At 36.0% G+C, this 14,578-nt stretch overlaps 1 protein-coding gene across 5 annotated transcripts in view; it reads right to left on the bottom strand.

The window, feature by feature from the left end:
* The window catches only part of LOC148947711 (calcium/calmodulin-dependent protein kinase kinase 2-like), a 404,349-nt gene that overhangs the window by 91,729 nt on the left and 298,042 nt on the right, over positions 1–14,578 (bottom strand). For 4 of the 5 annotated variants that reach the window (XR_016142386.1, XM_089096216.1, XM_089096214.1 and 1 more), the window contains exon 8: positions 367–582. The exons of the other annotated variant lie outside the window; for it this stretch is intronic. Coding sequence is in view for 3 of the 4 variants with exons in the window: in XM_089096216.1 (XP_088952342.1) it covers positions 367–582 (216 nt within the window). In the remaining variant the exon portion in view is untranslated. The remainder of the gene's footprint in view (positions 1–366; positions 583–14,578) is intronic. 5 annotated transcript variants of the gene reach the window in all.

Raw genomic sequence — 14,578 nt, 5'->3', positions numbered from 1 at the left:
ACACCTCTCTCATACTTATTTTTGAGTTCACTTGGGGTTGCGATAATTTTCCTTACTTGGACCAGTAAACTTCTTTGTCAATTAGGTCTTTCATCGATAGTATTAGAACAATTAGGTCTATACATGCTCTATTTTAAGGTTTTGACAGTCAGAGAATTAAGCAGCTTACACCTTCATTCTTGAATTATTAAATAATTTTGGTTTGTTATTGAAGCTGAATAGGAGATGCGTGAGCTAAGTACATTGCTCATCTACTTAAATTTATAAAAAAAATGACTCACTGGTAGGGTCTACCGTCAAGCCAACGGGCAAGTTTCAAGCTTTTTCAAGAAGAAAGGCGTTAATGTGAAGCTCTATTGCACATACCTTTATCTGATGTAGTTCCAATCTCTCAGCTGGGTTTTTTCTCAACATTTTTGTGACTAAATCCTTCAATTCATATGATATAGATGGGGACTGGGGGAATTTCAGTGGCTGATACTGGATCTTGTTGTAAAGAGATAGAATATTGTCATCTTGAAATGGTAGACGGCCATAAACAAATGTATATAAAGTTATTCCCATTGACCAAACGTCCGCAGCCTATAGAAAACATGACAAAGTAGAAACAGGAAAACATATTTAACCAGTAAATTCTTACTAGTTGGCTTAAATGAACTGTTGTCACGTGATGAATTTTGTCCCTCCTACGTTGTTAAGAGCCATACCCTCTATATGAAGCGGCCAGTGTGAAAAAATACACTGGAGATATATTGCTCTTACCTAGTCAACACTCAACACTACTGCGTTGGCTCTGGTATGCCACTAACATGACGTCAATAAAGCGATTCATAGAGTTCATCAAGTGTTCCACAAACTTTCACAAAGTACTTTTTGGCTGTGAGAATGAAGTTAAAATTTGCTTAACTTCTTCCCATTAAGTCAACAAAGTTGATCAATAGCAGAAGAGATCTGAGGCTAAATTTTCCAATGAGAAACACGTGGAATTCCGAAGCTAAATAATTATTTATTTCTTTTGTCAAGATACGTGAAATGAATGTACATAATCATCTAAAAGAAGATTAAATTCTTGTCTTCAACTATTTGTACAGCTTGAACTAGGAATTTGAATTGTTTGCTACAAGAAATATCCGCAAAGTCAATATGCTGACAATTTCGTCTGACCTGTCACAAACATTACGGCAGTCACTTCATAATTTCTTTTTTTTGTAAACATCGTTTACAAAAAAAAAAATTGTTACGTTTTATGCATTGCTGTCATCTGTGTTTTCCAGTTCAAGAACATACAGAGGTATTGAAACAGCGTTCTAAAATATATAGCTTATATATGGAAACTGCTTAGTGCCATCTATATTCTCCCTACCCAACAAAGTAATCATATCACGTCTCGTTATATAAGTAAGCCTAAGCGTGTCTGCGAGGAAGGTTTTTAAACTTATAGCCAAGTAAAACATTGAAAATACAGAGGTATTTATTTTGAGCTGGTCAAGATCTTGACTTTTTGCTGTTATAATGGTGGCTCCATTCATACCTATGCCCTTATGCTGATCACGACACATTGATATCATTATGATGTTCCATTTCATGGTTTGATTAACAGCCTGAACTTTTTTTCCTAAAACGAGCAGAAATAAATTCATACAGTCATTAAAATTTAAAAGGATCAGAAATTGCAATAAATGAATAAAAGATACCTAAGAAAAATAAAAATTAAAATGAATCATCACATCAAAAATAAAGATAACAGATACTGCTACAGATACAAACATGAATCCCAAAACGAAGAGATATCAAAATAAATAACCTGGTCAAACTTAAAAAAAAAAAATAATCAGAAATTATCACAAATAAGAGAAGAAATATCCCTAAAACAAATAATAAAATAGCAATAGCAATCCAGAAAACAGGAAAAAATTAATGAACGTAGACCGATTGTTTAATATATAATGCTAGTAATTCCTAAAAGTAACAAAAAAAAATTCGTTTTCTCAATGTTAAAATGATAACATAGAAACCGTTTACAATATATTTTGCTGCCAGTAAAGCAAAAATGTCGCTCTGGCCCTTTGGAGGTTTAGGGGGGCGGTAGCCCTACCCTTATTTGTAGTAATTTCTGATTGTTTGAAGTTCGGTTATTCAAGACTGACAATAGGATACGTCTATTCATCCATAGTACGAGTGTTTGTTATATTTGTTATTCACGTGATTATTCATAGTAACTCTGTTCGTTTTAAGTATAAATTAAATAGAAAAAGTTCTTTCTACTGAAACTAAGGAGCATGAATAATACTTAAAACTAACCGAGATCATTCCAGGCTGCCCCCTTTCTTCACACTACAATGTTCTTTTAGTACTTTTTAAAAAAGGTTCTGATTCTTAATAAACGGCCCTTGTGTTTCAGGAATCGTTCTTAAGGAATTGGGACAAAAGGAAGATAATTAGTGTAAAGAGCGGGGTACTCAGGAGGGAACAGCGTTCCTCATATACGGAATAATTTCTGTTCGTTTTAAGTTATAATGTTGCTCCTTACTTCCAATAGAAAAAAATAGTTTTTTCATTTAATTTCTTAGTTTTTCAAATAATCCCAGGAAATCTACCTCCCCCTCCATGGAAAATTTCCACCAAGAAACATTCCACCATGGAAAGTTTCTCCCACATAAAATCCTTTCTTCCCAGGAAATTACCCCTGGACAATTCCATCCTCGCTTTGAATTCTTATTTAATTTCTGATCGTTTCCAGGCCGTGGCGGAATCCCCCCCCCCTGTGTGGAAAATTTTTCCCGGGAACAACCAGGAGAATTTTTCCTGGGTATAATTTCCCCATAATAAATTTCTCCCATGGAAAATCCCCCCACGTAAACATCCCCCAGAGAATCCCAATTTCGCTGAAAATAAAACTAATTCTAATATGAATTCTGGGAAATTCTGCCATGTAAAATTCCCTATGGAAAGTTCTCCCCCGGAAACGTCCCTCCCAATGGGAAATTTTATCCGTAGAAAATCCATCGCCAGAAAATCATCCCCCCCGCCCTGAAAAATGTAGGTATACTTCTTAATAACAAATACTACATGTAAAGAGTGGACAAATTTCAAAACTTGCAGCCTCCTCCGGGAGCTGTGGGGATCAAGTCATTTATAAAGGCATAGTTATTTGACCTTTTAACTATGCTGAACAAAATGGCTATCTCAAAATTTTGATCAGACGTCTTTCGGGAAAAGGCGTGGAAGTACAAACTGCCCTCCAATTTTTGGGGTCACTCAAAAGGGCACTAGAACTTTTAATTTTCATTCGAAATGGCCCTTTCCCGATATTCTAGAACCAATGATTCGATACGATCACCCCTGGGAAGAACAAAAAAAAGAAAAGAAACACGTATCCGTGCTCTTTCTTCTGGCACAAAATTCCAAATTGTTAAAGATGGGAGCTTGAAATCTCTACAGTAAGGTTCTCTGATACGTTGAATCTGATGGTGCGATTGTATTCCCAATAGGATTCCTTGACTTTAGGGGGACGTTTCCCCTCTTTTTTGAAAATTAGGCAAATTTTCTCAGGCTCGTAGCATTTAATACGCAACATTAAACTTAATGAATCTTATATATTTAGAATCAACACAAAAAGTCAATTCTTTAGATTATATATTGTTATCAAAATTCTGCTTTTTAGAGTTTCGGTTGCTATTAGGCTGAGTCGCTCCTTACTTACAGTTTGTTACGACGAACTGCTTAATTTTTGCTCAGTTTAGGTTTTAGCACTGCTCTTTAATTTTCTTTGAAAAACTTTTTTTGGAAAATAATTATCGGATCAATTTCTATTTGTCTTTCAGTTTACATAGTTTATTATTGGTTACTATAAATGTATTTCCTATTTTTTCAGTTTTTCTACTTAAGAATTGAAATTTTGAAATGTTATTAAAATTTTGGACAAAATTTTAACATTCGGTAACAGCGATCGATCATCATTAACTTTGTGCAATAATTTTTAATGGTGTTTTTTTTTCGATAAATTTTCGGAGGATGAGGGATGGGATTTTTATTCACGTAAACTGAGAGTCTCCGTAATTTTTGGTCTTTCATTTGGCCTAAGCTATCCTGGCCTTCATCCTATAGAAAACCTTGAATATACACTCAACTTACTCCACAATTTTATTAAAAAAAAAAAAAAAATTCTGTTTCGTTATAACCTTTTTTTAAATAAATGTACTTTAGTGTCTCTTTAAAAAAAAGATGTCTGTTTTGTTGCCTTAAATCTACAGAAAAAAATGGAATGAAAAAAAAAACATTCCTCTATGTGCATATCGGAGAATCCAGTTTTGATAGAATGGAATCATTAGCTTCAATTTTGCAAATCATTTGCGATGCTAACGTGTCACGAATAGCCTAACATTTAATGCAATTTAATATTAAGACGAGATCACGAAAATTCAACATTTACATCATTGCTTGAGTAAAAATGGAGAAACTGAGAATAACAATAAATCAATTTAAGCACAGAGCTTTCATTTTTAAACAGTGAATGTAAAATGGTCAAACTTGGCTCGTCCAGTATTTATTCTCTTTTTTCCCTTTTTTACGAAGCCGACCCAACTGGTGTGCGTGTAACTTAGCCCCCTGTTTAGCCATTTAACTCAGTTCCCGTCCAACTCAACCCTCGTGCAATTTAACCTCATTCAACCTAACCTGTTGCAGGAGTTAAGTTAAACGGGGATTGAGATAAATGGGGTTGAATTGAAAGAGGGTTGAGTTAAAGGGCGATTGATTTAAACAAGGGTTAGATTGAATGGGGTTGATTTAAACCGGACTTAAGTTAAATGGGCGTTGAGTTGAGTGAGGTAGGGTCAAATAAGGCTTGAGTTGAACGACCGTTGATTTAAATGGGTCGGGTTGAACGGGGGTTGAATTACATCGAAACCGATTCAATTAAGTTCATATTCTGGTGAATGCACTTATACTGATGGAATACAACAGTTAAGCAAACACAGGCTGAAACAAATGGAAAAATTTCGTTCGTAAGGTTATCTATTTTGATCATCAAATATCTCGATAATGCCAAAAAATTTGCCAATCTTTTTCTCAATAAATAAAGCTCCCTAAAAACCGTCATCGAAAGTATATAAAATAGCATGTTGGATGAAGGACCGATGTTTACTAATAATTCCCCAAGAGTCTTGAACGCGTTAGGGAATCCGTTGTCTGATATGGGACCAAGATATATTACAACAAAGGAAACTAAAACAACGATGAAATGTAAAAAGAGAATTGACAAATTGAAACTAACTGAAAATACTATTTAGGAAAGCATTTTGTTTTACAAACATCCCTATTTCCCGTCAAATCTGTTAAGTTCTATTTATCAATTCGAAATCCAGTAACTTTGTAGTCAAAGGAACAAATTGACAGTACGGAGAATTTAGAAATCTATCAAGCGTGTAGTTTTCCCTTTAAGCGAAAAACTAAATAAGCATACTGTAGCACTTCTTCTAACCAGCCATTCTATTAAGAAAGTTTGAAATCAAATCAAATGTGAGCATTAATTTTTGGGAGAAAATATTATTTTTTTTCATTTTTTTGTTGTTGTTGTTGCAAACTCAGCACTAAACCTCAACGTGTAAAGATTCAAATTGAATTTCATTGAACTGAATAGGTGCGGCTCAACATTCGAATCGTTAAGTTTTTTTGTTTTTTTTTTGCAGAACATTTACACGATATTTTTTTTATATTAAGACCTTTTTGGCAAACCAATTGTAGGAAAATGAGAACTCCATAATAATTGTGCTTATTGATAGAATTACCAATATTTGTCTGTCCTTCTTTTTTTTAATATCTAACCTTCGAACCCCGGGCACGCCCAGGGAGGGTTTGGATTGGGTTTCTGGCCACCAAATTGTAAAAAAAAATGGGGTAGTGATTTACCTATTCATTTTATACTGACTGCATAAAGACCTTTTCCATAATAATAATCCCCCATCCTCCCCTAGAGCAAAAAGGGAAAAAATTTCCTTCCGGAATAAAATCATGACTAAACAAAATAAAGAAATGTACAGTATCTCGATGCAAAAAAAAAACAATCTAAGAACCTCTAAATTTATTCTTCTCTTTTAAATATGCATCTTTTAATGCCGGACTCATTTTTTTTTCGATTAAAAAATTCCCCTTCCCCCTTAGATCAAATAAAAATACTAGTTGCATAAAATAGGCTCCATTTTTATTTTTATGTTTTGAAGATTATAAAGCATTTTTTTAAACTGAGAGCGAAGTACATTTGGGAGAGCGGTTTATATTTGGGGTTCGTAAAATCAGAATGATAAGAAAACTTAAGCATGTTTTCCCGGCTAAAATCCTAAGGACACTTTATTTCTCTCTTGTAGGGGAGACTGGGGTAATGGCGGTCACCTAAGGCAAAATGAGAATAAAAATTAAAAGAAAGATAAAATTCAAACCTAAACACGTTAAATCTCTAGCATAGTATATTTTACCTATTGCATACTTGAATTGAGCCTTAATCAAGATTACATATAGGCATTCAGCATTGTTTTGCCAAACCAGCTTTGACCGGTATTACCCCCTATCCTAGGGGTAATGGCAGTTGGTAAGGTCATGTTCTACTAAAGGGCTGTAAATAAAAATGTGGGAAATTTTAATGACATAAACACGTTAAACTGAAATCATTATATTTATATTGTTACATAATTCTGTATTTAGGAAATTACAAAAATGTAATTGAAAGTATGGACATAATTAGAAATCAATTATTTGAAAAACAAAAACAAAAAACAAAAACATCTTTCCATAGCAAAAAACGGCTTAAAGAATTCAAGCGCAAAAAAAAAAAAATATATATTCATATAACTTATGAGCTTGCAAAACTTTAAGTCAATTTTACTTTCTTGAGCACATGTCACATAAATAGCCCTCAGGAGTGTTCCATCCGGAACATTCTTGATGTGCCCATAATGCACAAGAAGTGCACCGATACCACATTCGTCCATCTTTCCCGGTGTCTTCGCAATAGAAACTGGTTTCTTTGCCGATCTCTGTCAAACATAGCTCACTTTCTGATTCGTTTTCACAAATGTTTTTCTCATCAATTGAAGTGTCGGAGTCAGATTCAAAAAGTTTCCTGATAACTTTCTTTTGCTCCACCTTTTGTGTTTTTCTTTCAGGAACAGCAGGCTTGTTCTTTTCTCCTCTAAATTTTTTTTTTACTCGCTGAGTTCTTTGGTTCTTTTCTTCTTTCCTTTTTAGTTTTTCTTTGATCTTGGTTTCTTTTTCTTCTCGCTTTCTTTTTTTCTTGAAGCAGGATTTTCATCGGTGTTGAAGTCAAGATCTGAGAATGTTGCTTTTGTCTCGCTCCTTTTCTTGGCTTATCAGCCCAATTACTGCATCCAGGTAGAGGAGAAATCTCTTGTATAGACACATTAATTTGTATGTTAGGCTGAACATGAACTTCATCACGTAGGACAGAGGATTCTAAGTTTTCTTTAGTCGTGACCTTGTATCGGCCTACTTATACGATGTCTTCATTTGCAGTAGCTTTCAAGGAAACGTCCACACAAACAGGCGTTAAGTCTTGATTCTTCTGGAGGATGTCCTCTACCAAAAAATCCTCATCTGTGAAAACTCCTGGATTAAGAGGATGGATTCCTGTGTTTTTGATCCAACTTGATGCCTTTGCATTCGTAGCAACTGGTGAATACGCCTTATTGAATGTTTCTGCTACATCATAAGGGGTTATTTTTACTAAATTCCTGGATTTTATGAACAAATCACATTCCGTTTTGCAAGCCGCCTTCAAAGGCGAGTAAAATACTAGCTCCAGAGGCTGAAGCCCATGTGATGTATGGGGCGGTAGTGACACCATAACAATCCCTTGCTCCCTACAAATATCATATGCTTCAGATGAGCAATGAGTGGAATGGTTGTCATTACTAGCATGAGTAAACTGAGCAAAGTGTTTTAACCAAAAAACGAACAGTTCTTCATTGATCCAGCCTGTCTTAGAGCATGAGTAAACTGATCCAGGTGGTCCATTGTTTTCTAAGAGTGGGGACATACGAGCTCGAGGAAATATGAACATTGGTGGAGCATAAAGCCCTCCCAAACTCATTGCACACACAACTGTAATGTTTTTTCTCCTTTCCCAACTTGTTATAGAACCCATCCGCTTTTGGCCCCGTTCTACCAGTATTAGACCAGGGTCCTGCACACTGGTGATCCTTGTTCCATCTACGTTCCAATAATTAGTATCTTTAAACTTGTATTTATCCACAACCTGTTTTAAATTTTGGAAAAAACGATTTACTTCGTCTTTGTTAAACCCAATGGCTCTTCCGATGCTTGTGGCTTCAGGTATGCACACACTAATTTTGTTTCTGTCTATGAATCCGTACATCCAATCCAAGCCAGCCATTTTTGTTTCTTTAATAAATCTATGGCTTTATAGGTTTCTTTCTGCATATTCAAATGCAATTTTTCTTAATTTCAGTGCAGTGATGCCGTAGAAAATCTTTGATAAAGTTTTTACATGGTCAGCTAGAGCTGCTTCGTGAACAGTTTCTTTCTGCATATTCAAATGCAATTTTTCTTAATTTCAGTGCAGTGATGCCGTAGAAAATCTTTGATAAAGTTTTTACATGGTCAGCTAGAGCTGCTTCGTGAACAGGAGGGAAGACACACTTCCTGCCTAAGCTTAAATCAGAATCAATCCCACTCTTCATTCGTTCTTGCAACGTGCTGAATGGTATTTTGAATTGATCAGCAGCCTTTCGAATCGATAATCCTCTAGAAATGGCTGTCTTTGCATTCTTTAAGTCCTCTGCAGTCCATGCAGCTTTATCTGTTTTCCTTATGTATTTTTTTGGGCATCTGAAACATAGAAAAAAAATGAGTACTAATGGGGTAATGCCGGTCATGACTGCCATTACCCCTAGCGCGGTGATCACCATTACCCCAGCCACACGGTTATTATTTAACGACTAAAAATCAGAATATCAGTACTTAAACCTTAATAAAATGCTACATGATACAACAATATTACTTACCTTGTTATTGCGAGATAAGTCTCGTTCCGTGAAATGTAAACAGAAAGAGCTGATAGTGGATTAAACTATTGTCTGTCTTATAAGGTGAAACGTCAAAACAGTCTTTCTTACACAACAGACAAACTAAGGCTGGCAAGATGCCGAGCACTCTAGTAGTATTTCCATAAACTGTCTCGAGATGGCAGCACCCATCGGTGTGAATCTGCGTTATCCACTTTACGAGAAATCATAGTGACCGCCGTTACCCGCTGACCGCCATTACCCCAGTCTCCCCTACATCTAGTGTACTGTGCTACTATATGGTCGTCTACATTCATCGTTCATATGCATCAGTTAAGAATACTGAAGATAAAGCGGTGAAGGTTTGCGTTCTTCCGTGAGATTCAAGTGTGAGAAGCTTAAGATATCTCCTCTTTTTCCCCTAGTGAAACTTTATAATACTCTTAAGTAGAAAGGGGTCAGAAGGTCGTGACGGGAGTCCATATATGGGCATAGAACCACGTGGTTTATGGTTTTCTCAGTGAGAATGAAAAAACAGATGAAATTCTCACTTGAAAAACCATGAATTTTGTCACATTTATGGTAATTCTCACTTGAAAAACCATGAATTTTGTCACATTTATGGTAATTCTCACTTGAAAAACCATGAATTTTGTCACATTTATGGTAATTCTCACTTGAAAAACCATGAATTTTGTCACAGTTATGTATGTTTTTATTGTTTTTGTCAGTGAGAATTTGAAAAACAGGAACTTTCTCACTGAGAAAACCATAAACCACGTGGTGCTGTCACGAGTCAGAACACCTGTGCTGTCGACCTCAATTCACCTATCGTGAATCAATAATTCCCCTTAGAAACAACAAATTAATTTTCCTTTCTTGACAGATCAATCAATCAATGACATCATCTGTCAGACTTTAAAAATTTTCACCTAAAAACATTTTTCCAGGAATAGATCCAAAATCATTAATGTCTTTGCCTCGGGAACAGTTCTACTGGTCGAACTCCAAAGGATATTAATAACCAAAGGCCATGGAAACAATTAGGCAAGAAACATCTTAGCGATGAATTGTTTTAGCGCGCGAAAAGGTTTCCAAATAATTTGAAATGCGTTAGCACAGGGATGCCAAACAAAAGGAACATGCTGAATTTACGTTTAGGGATTATTTGGGCGAAACCGTTTTAGCTATTTTATGGAACTATTTCGGCGAAACAGATAGAGAAATTTTAAAAGGTGATTTTTGAAGAGATTTTGGAAGAGGTTTTGAGTGTGGTCGTTATAATACACAAGTTTCATTTGAACAGTGTTGTGAGGTCCTCTAACCCAACCCCAAAGGTTCCGATCCCCCTACCACAACCCCGAAGGAAGCCACCGGTCCTCAAAGGTTCTCTGGGCTTCCAAAGGACCCCCCCCCCGGACCCCCAAAGACCCTCACCCAGTCCCCAAAGGTGCCCAGGCACCCAAAGGGCCCCAGACCCTAAAAGGCCATACCCGAGCCCCAAAAGCCCTCCCCGGTCCCCAAAGGTTCACCAGAACCCCAAAAGCCCTCCCCCGGTCCCCAAAGGCCCGCCCCCGGGCCCAAAGGCCCTCCCCGGGCCCCCAGGGCTCCCAAAGGGCCCCCGATTGGTCTACCCCAACCCCGAAGGACGCCTCCGGTCCTCAAAGGTCCCCCAGGCTACCAAAGACCCTCACCCGGCCCCCCTTGGTCCACCGGGCTCCCCACGGGCCCCCCCCCCCCCACGCGCCCCCCCGGACCCCAAAGGGCCCAATCCGTGCTCAAGGACCCCCCCGGCCCCCCAACGGTCCTCCACCAGTCCCCAAAGGCCCTCTCCCGGGCCCAAAGGTACCCCCGGCACACAAAGGTCCCCAGACCCTAAAAAGCCCAAACCCGAGCCCCCCCAAAGACCCTCACCTGTCCCCAAAGGTCCACCAGACCCCCACAAGCCCTCCACCGGTCCCCAAAGGCCCTCCCCGGGCTCCCAGGGCTCCCAAAGGGCCCCGATTGCTCTACCCCAACCCCCAAGGAAGCCACCGGTCCTCAAAGGTCCCCCGGGCTCCCAAAGGACCCACGGGACCCCAAAGGCCCTCACCTGGTCCCCAAAGGTCCACCGGGCTCCCAAAGGACCAGGCGGTCCACAAGGACCCTCACAGACGTGCAAAGACCCTCCCCAGACCCCCCAAGGCTCATCCCGGTCCCCAAAGGTCCCCACAGGCTCCCCTATGACCACTCCACCCCTCAAGGGCCCCTGGCTCCCCCAACGCCCTCCCCGGACCCCACCCAAGAACCCCCGCGCCATTTTTAACACTTTTTATGGCTTTATTATATCCTTTTATAACAAGTTCCTTTCATAATGTACCTCCTAAACCCATTTTCCAACTTGAAGTACTTATCTTTTTCACCCACTTTCTCAATGAAAAAGAAATTAGTTTTTAATCAATTCTAATTTTCCAAATAATATAAAAATTTTCCACTTTAGTTCAGATCTGTCTCGAAGAGATGAAAAATTTAAAATACTGTTCCAAATTTTTCGCAGAAGATAAAAAAAGTTCAAGTTTTCTTCTGAATTTTACCAAAGAACAAAATTCAATTCTAATTTCTCCAGAGAAAACAAAAATCTTCCACTTCAGTTCTTTATTTCACAAAGAAATAAAGAAATTTAAAGTTCAATTCTAAATTTTTCGGTGGAAGATAGAAAAAGTAATACCATACTTGTGAATATTTTCACGGAAAATAAAAAGTTCTAGTTCAATTTACAATTTCCTCAAAGAAGTTAAGAAAGGTTCTAGTTCTCTTCTGAATTTTACTAAAGAACAAAATTCAATTCTAATTTTTTCAGAGAAAACAAAAATCTTCCACTTCAGTTCCTTATTTCACAAAGACATAAAGAAATTCAAAGTTCAATTCTAAATTTTTCGGTGGAAGATAGAAAAAGTAATACCATACTTGTGAATATTTTCCCGGAAGATAAAAAGTTCTAGTTCTATTTACAGTTTCATCAATGATTTCAAGGAAAGTTCAAGTTCTCTTCTTTATTTTACTAAAGAAAGAAATTCAATTATAATTTCACCAGAGAAAATAAAAATCTTCCACTTCAGTTCTCTATTTCACAAAGACATAAAGAAATTTAAAGTTCAATTCTAAATTTTTCGGTGGAAGATAGAAAAAGCAAGACAATACTTGTGAATATTTTCCCGGAAGATAAAAAGTTCTAGTTCAATTTACAATTTCCTCAATGAAGTCAAGGAAAGTTCAAGTTCTCTTCTGAATTTTACCAAAGAACAAAATTCAATTCTAATTTTTTCAGAGAAAACAAAAATCTTCCACTTCAGTTCTTTATTTCACAAAGTCATAAAGAAATTTAAAGTTCAATTCTAAATTTTTCGATGGAAGATAGAAAAAGCAATACCATACTTGTGAATATTTTCCCGGAAAATAATAAGTTATAGTTCAATTTACAATTTCCTCAACGAAGTGAAGAAATGTTCAAGTTCTCTTCTGAATTTTACTAAAGAACAACATTCAATTCTAATTTCACCAGAGAAAACAAAAATCTTCCACTTCAGTTCTTTATTTCACAAAGACATAAATAAATTTACATTTCAATTCTAATTTTTCTGTTGAATATAGAAAAAGCAATACAATACCTGTGAATATTTTCCCGGAAAATAAAAAGTTCTAGTTCAATTTACAATTTCCTCAATGAAGTGAAGAAAGGTTCAAGTTCTCTTCTGAATTTTATAGTGTTTGGTTGTGGTTTACCTTGTCACAGTTAAATTTTCTTGATTTTTCAAAGTTCATTTTGAATTTCTTTTGTTGAAATGCAAGAGTTGGAATATTTCAGTAGAGTTCAGTTGTGGTTTAACTTGTCAAAGTTAAATTTTATTGATTTTTCAACGCTCATTTTGAATTTCCTTTGTTTAAATGCAAGAGTTGGAATATTTCAGTAGTGTTTGGTTGTGGTTTACCTTGTCACAGTTACATTTTCTTGATTTTTCAAACTTCATTTTTAATTTCTTTTGTTGAAATGCAATAGTTGGAATATTTCAGTAGTTTTTGGTTGTGGTTTACCTTGTCACAGATACAATTTCTTTATTTTTCAAAGTTCATTTTGAATTTATTTCGTTGAAATGCAAGAGTTGGAATATTTCAGTAGTGTTTGTCTGTGTTTTACCGTGTAACACGTAAATTGTATTGATTTTTCAAAGTTGATTTTGAATTTCTTTCTTTGAAATGCAAGAGTTGGAATATTTCAGTTGTGTTTGGTTGTGGTTTAACTTGTCAAAGTTACATTTTCTTGATTTTTAAAAGTTCATTTTTAATTTATTTCGTTGAAATGCAAGAGTTGGAATATTTCAGTAGTGTTTGGTTGTGGATTACCTTGTCACAGTTAAATTTTCGTGATTTTTCAAAGTTCATTTTGAATTTCTTTCGTTGAAATGCAAGAGTTGGAATATTTCAGTAGTGTTTGGTTGTGGTTTACCTTGTCACAGGTACATTTTCTTGATTTTTCAAAGTTAATTTTGAATTTCTTTCGTTGAAATGCAAGAGTTGGAATATTTCAGTAGTGTTTGGTCGTGGTTTACCTTGTCACAGTTACATTTTCTTGATTTTTCATAGTTCATTTTGAATTTCTTTTGTTGAAATGCAAGAGTTGGAATATTTCAGTAGCGTTCGGTTGTGGTTTAACTTGTCACAGTTACATTTTCTTGATTTTTCAAAGTTCAATTGAATTTCTTTCGTTGAAATGCAAGATTTGGAATATTTCAGTAGTGTTTGGTTGTGGTTTACCTTGTCACAGTTACATTTTCTTGATTTTTCAAAGTTCATTTTGAATTTCTTTCGTTGAAAAGCAAGAGTTGGAATATTTCAGTGGTGTTTGGTTTTGGTTTACCTTGTCACATGTAAATTTTACTGATTTTTCAAATTTCATATTGAATTTCTTTCGTTGAAGTGCAAGAGTTGGACTATTTCAGTAGTGTTTGGTTATGGTTTACATTGTCACAGTTACATTTTATTGATTTTTCATAGTTCATTTTTAATTTATTTAGTTGAATAGCAAGACTTGGAATATTTCAGTTGTGTTTGGTTGTGGTTTACCTTGTCACAGTTACATTTTCTTGATTTTTCAAAGTTCATTTTGAATTTCTTTCGTTGAAATGCAAGAGTTGGAATATTTCAGTAGTGTTTGGTCTTGGTTTACCTTGTCACAGTTACATTTTCTTGATTTTTGATAGTTCATTTTGAATTTATTTCCTTGAAAAGAAAGACTTGGAATATTTCAGGAGTGTATGGTCGTGGTTTACCTTGTCACAGTTACATTTTCTTGATTTTTCAAAGTTCATTTGAATTTCTTTCATTGAAATGCAAGAGTTGGAATATTTCAGAAGTGTTTGGTTGTGGTTTACCTTGTCACAGTTAAATTTTCTTGATTTTTCAAAGTTCATTTTGAATTTCTTTCGTTGAAAAGCAAGAGTTGGAATATTTCAGTAGTGTTTTGCTTATGGTTTACCTTGTCACAGTTACATTTTCTTGATTTT

The sequence above is a fragment of the Artemia sp. Qi Xiang Cuo genome, chromosome 10 (genome assembly GCF_049724085.1).
Source record: "Artemia sp. Qi Xiang Cuo chromosome 10, ASM4972408v1, whole genome shotgun sequence".
Lineage (NCBI taxonomy): Eukaryota > Metazoa > Arthropoda > Branchiopoda > Anostraca > Artemiidae > Artemia > Artemia sp. Qi Xiang Cuo.
Note: the sequence above shows the minus strand (reverse complement) of the source record. Positions and strands in the feature narration are given on the sequence as shown.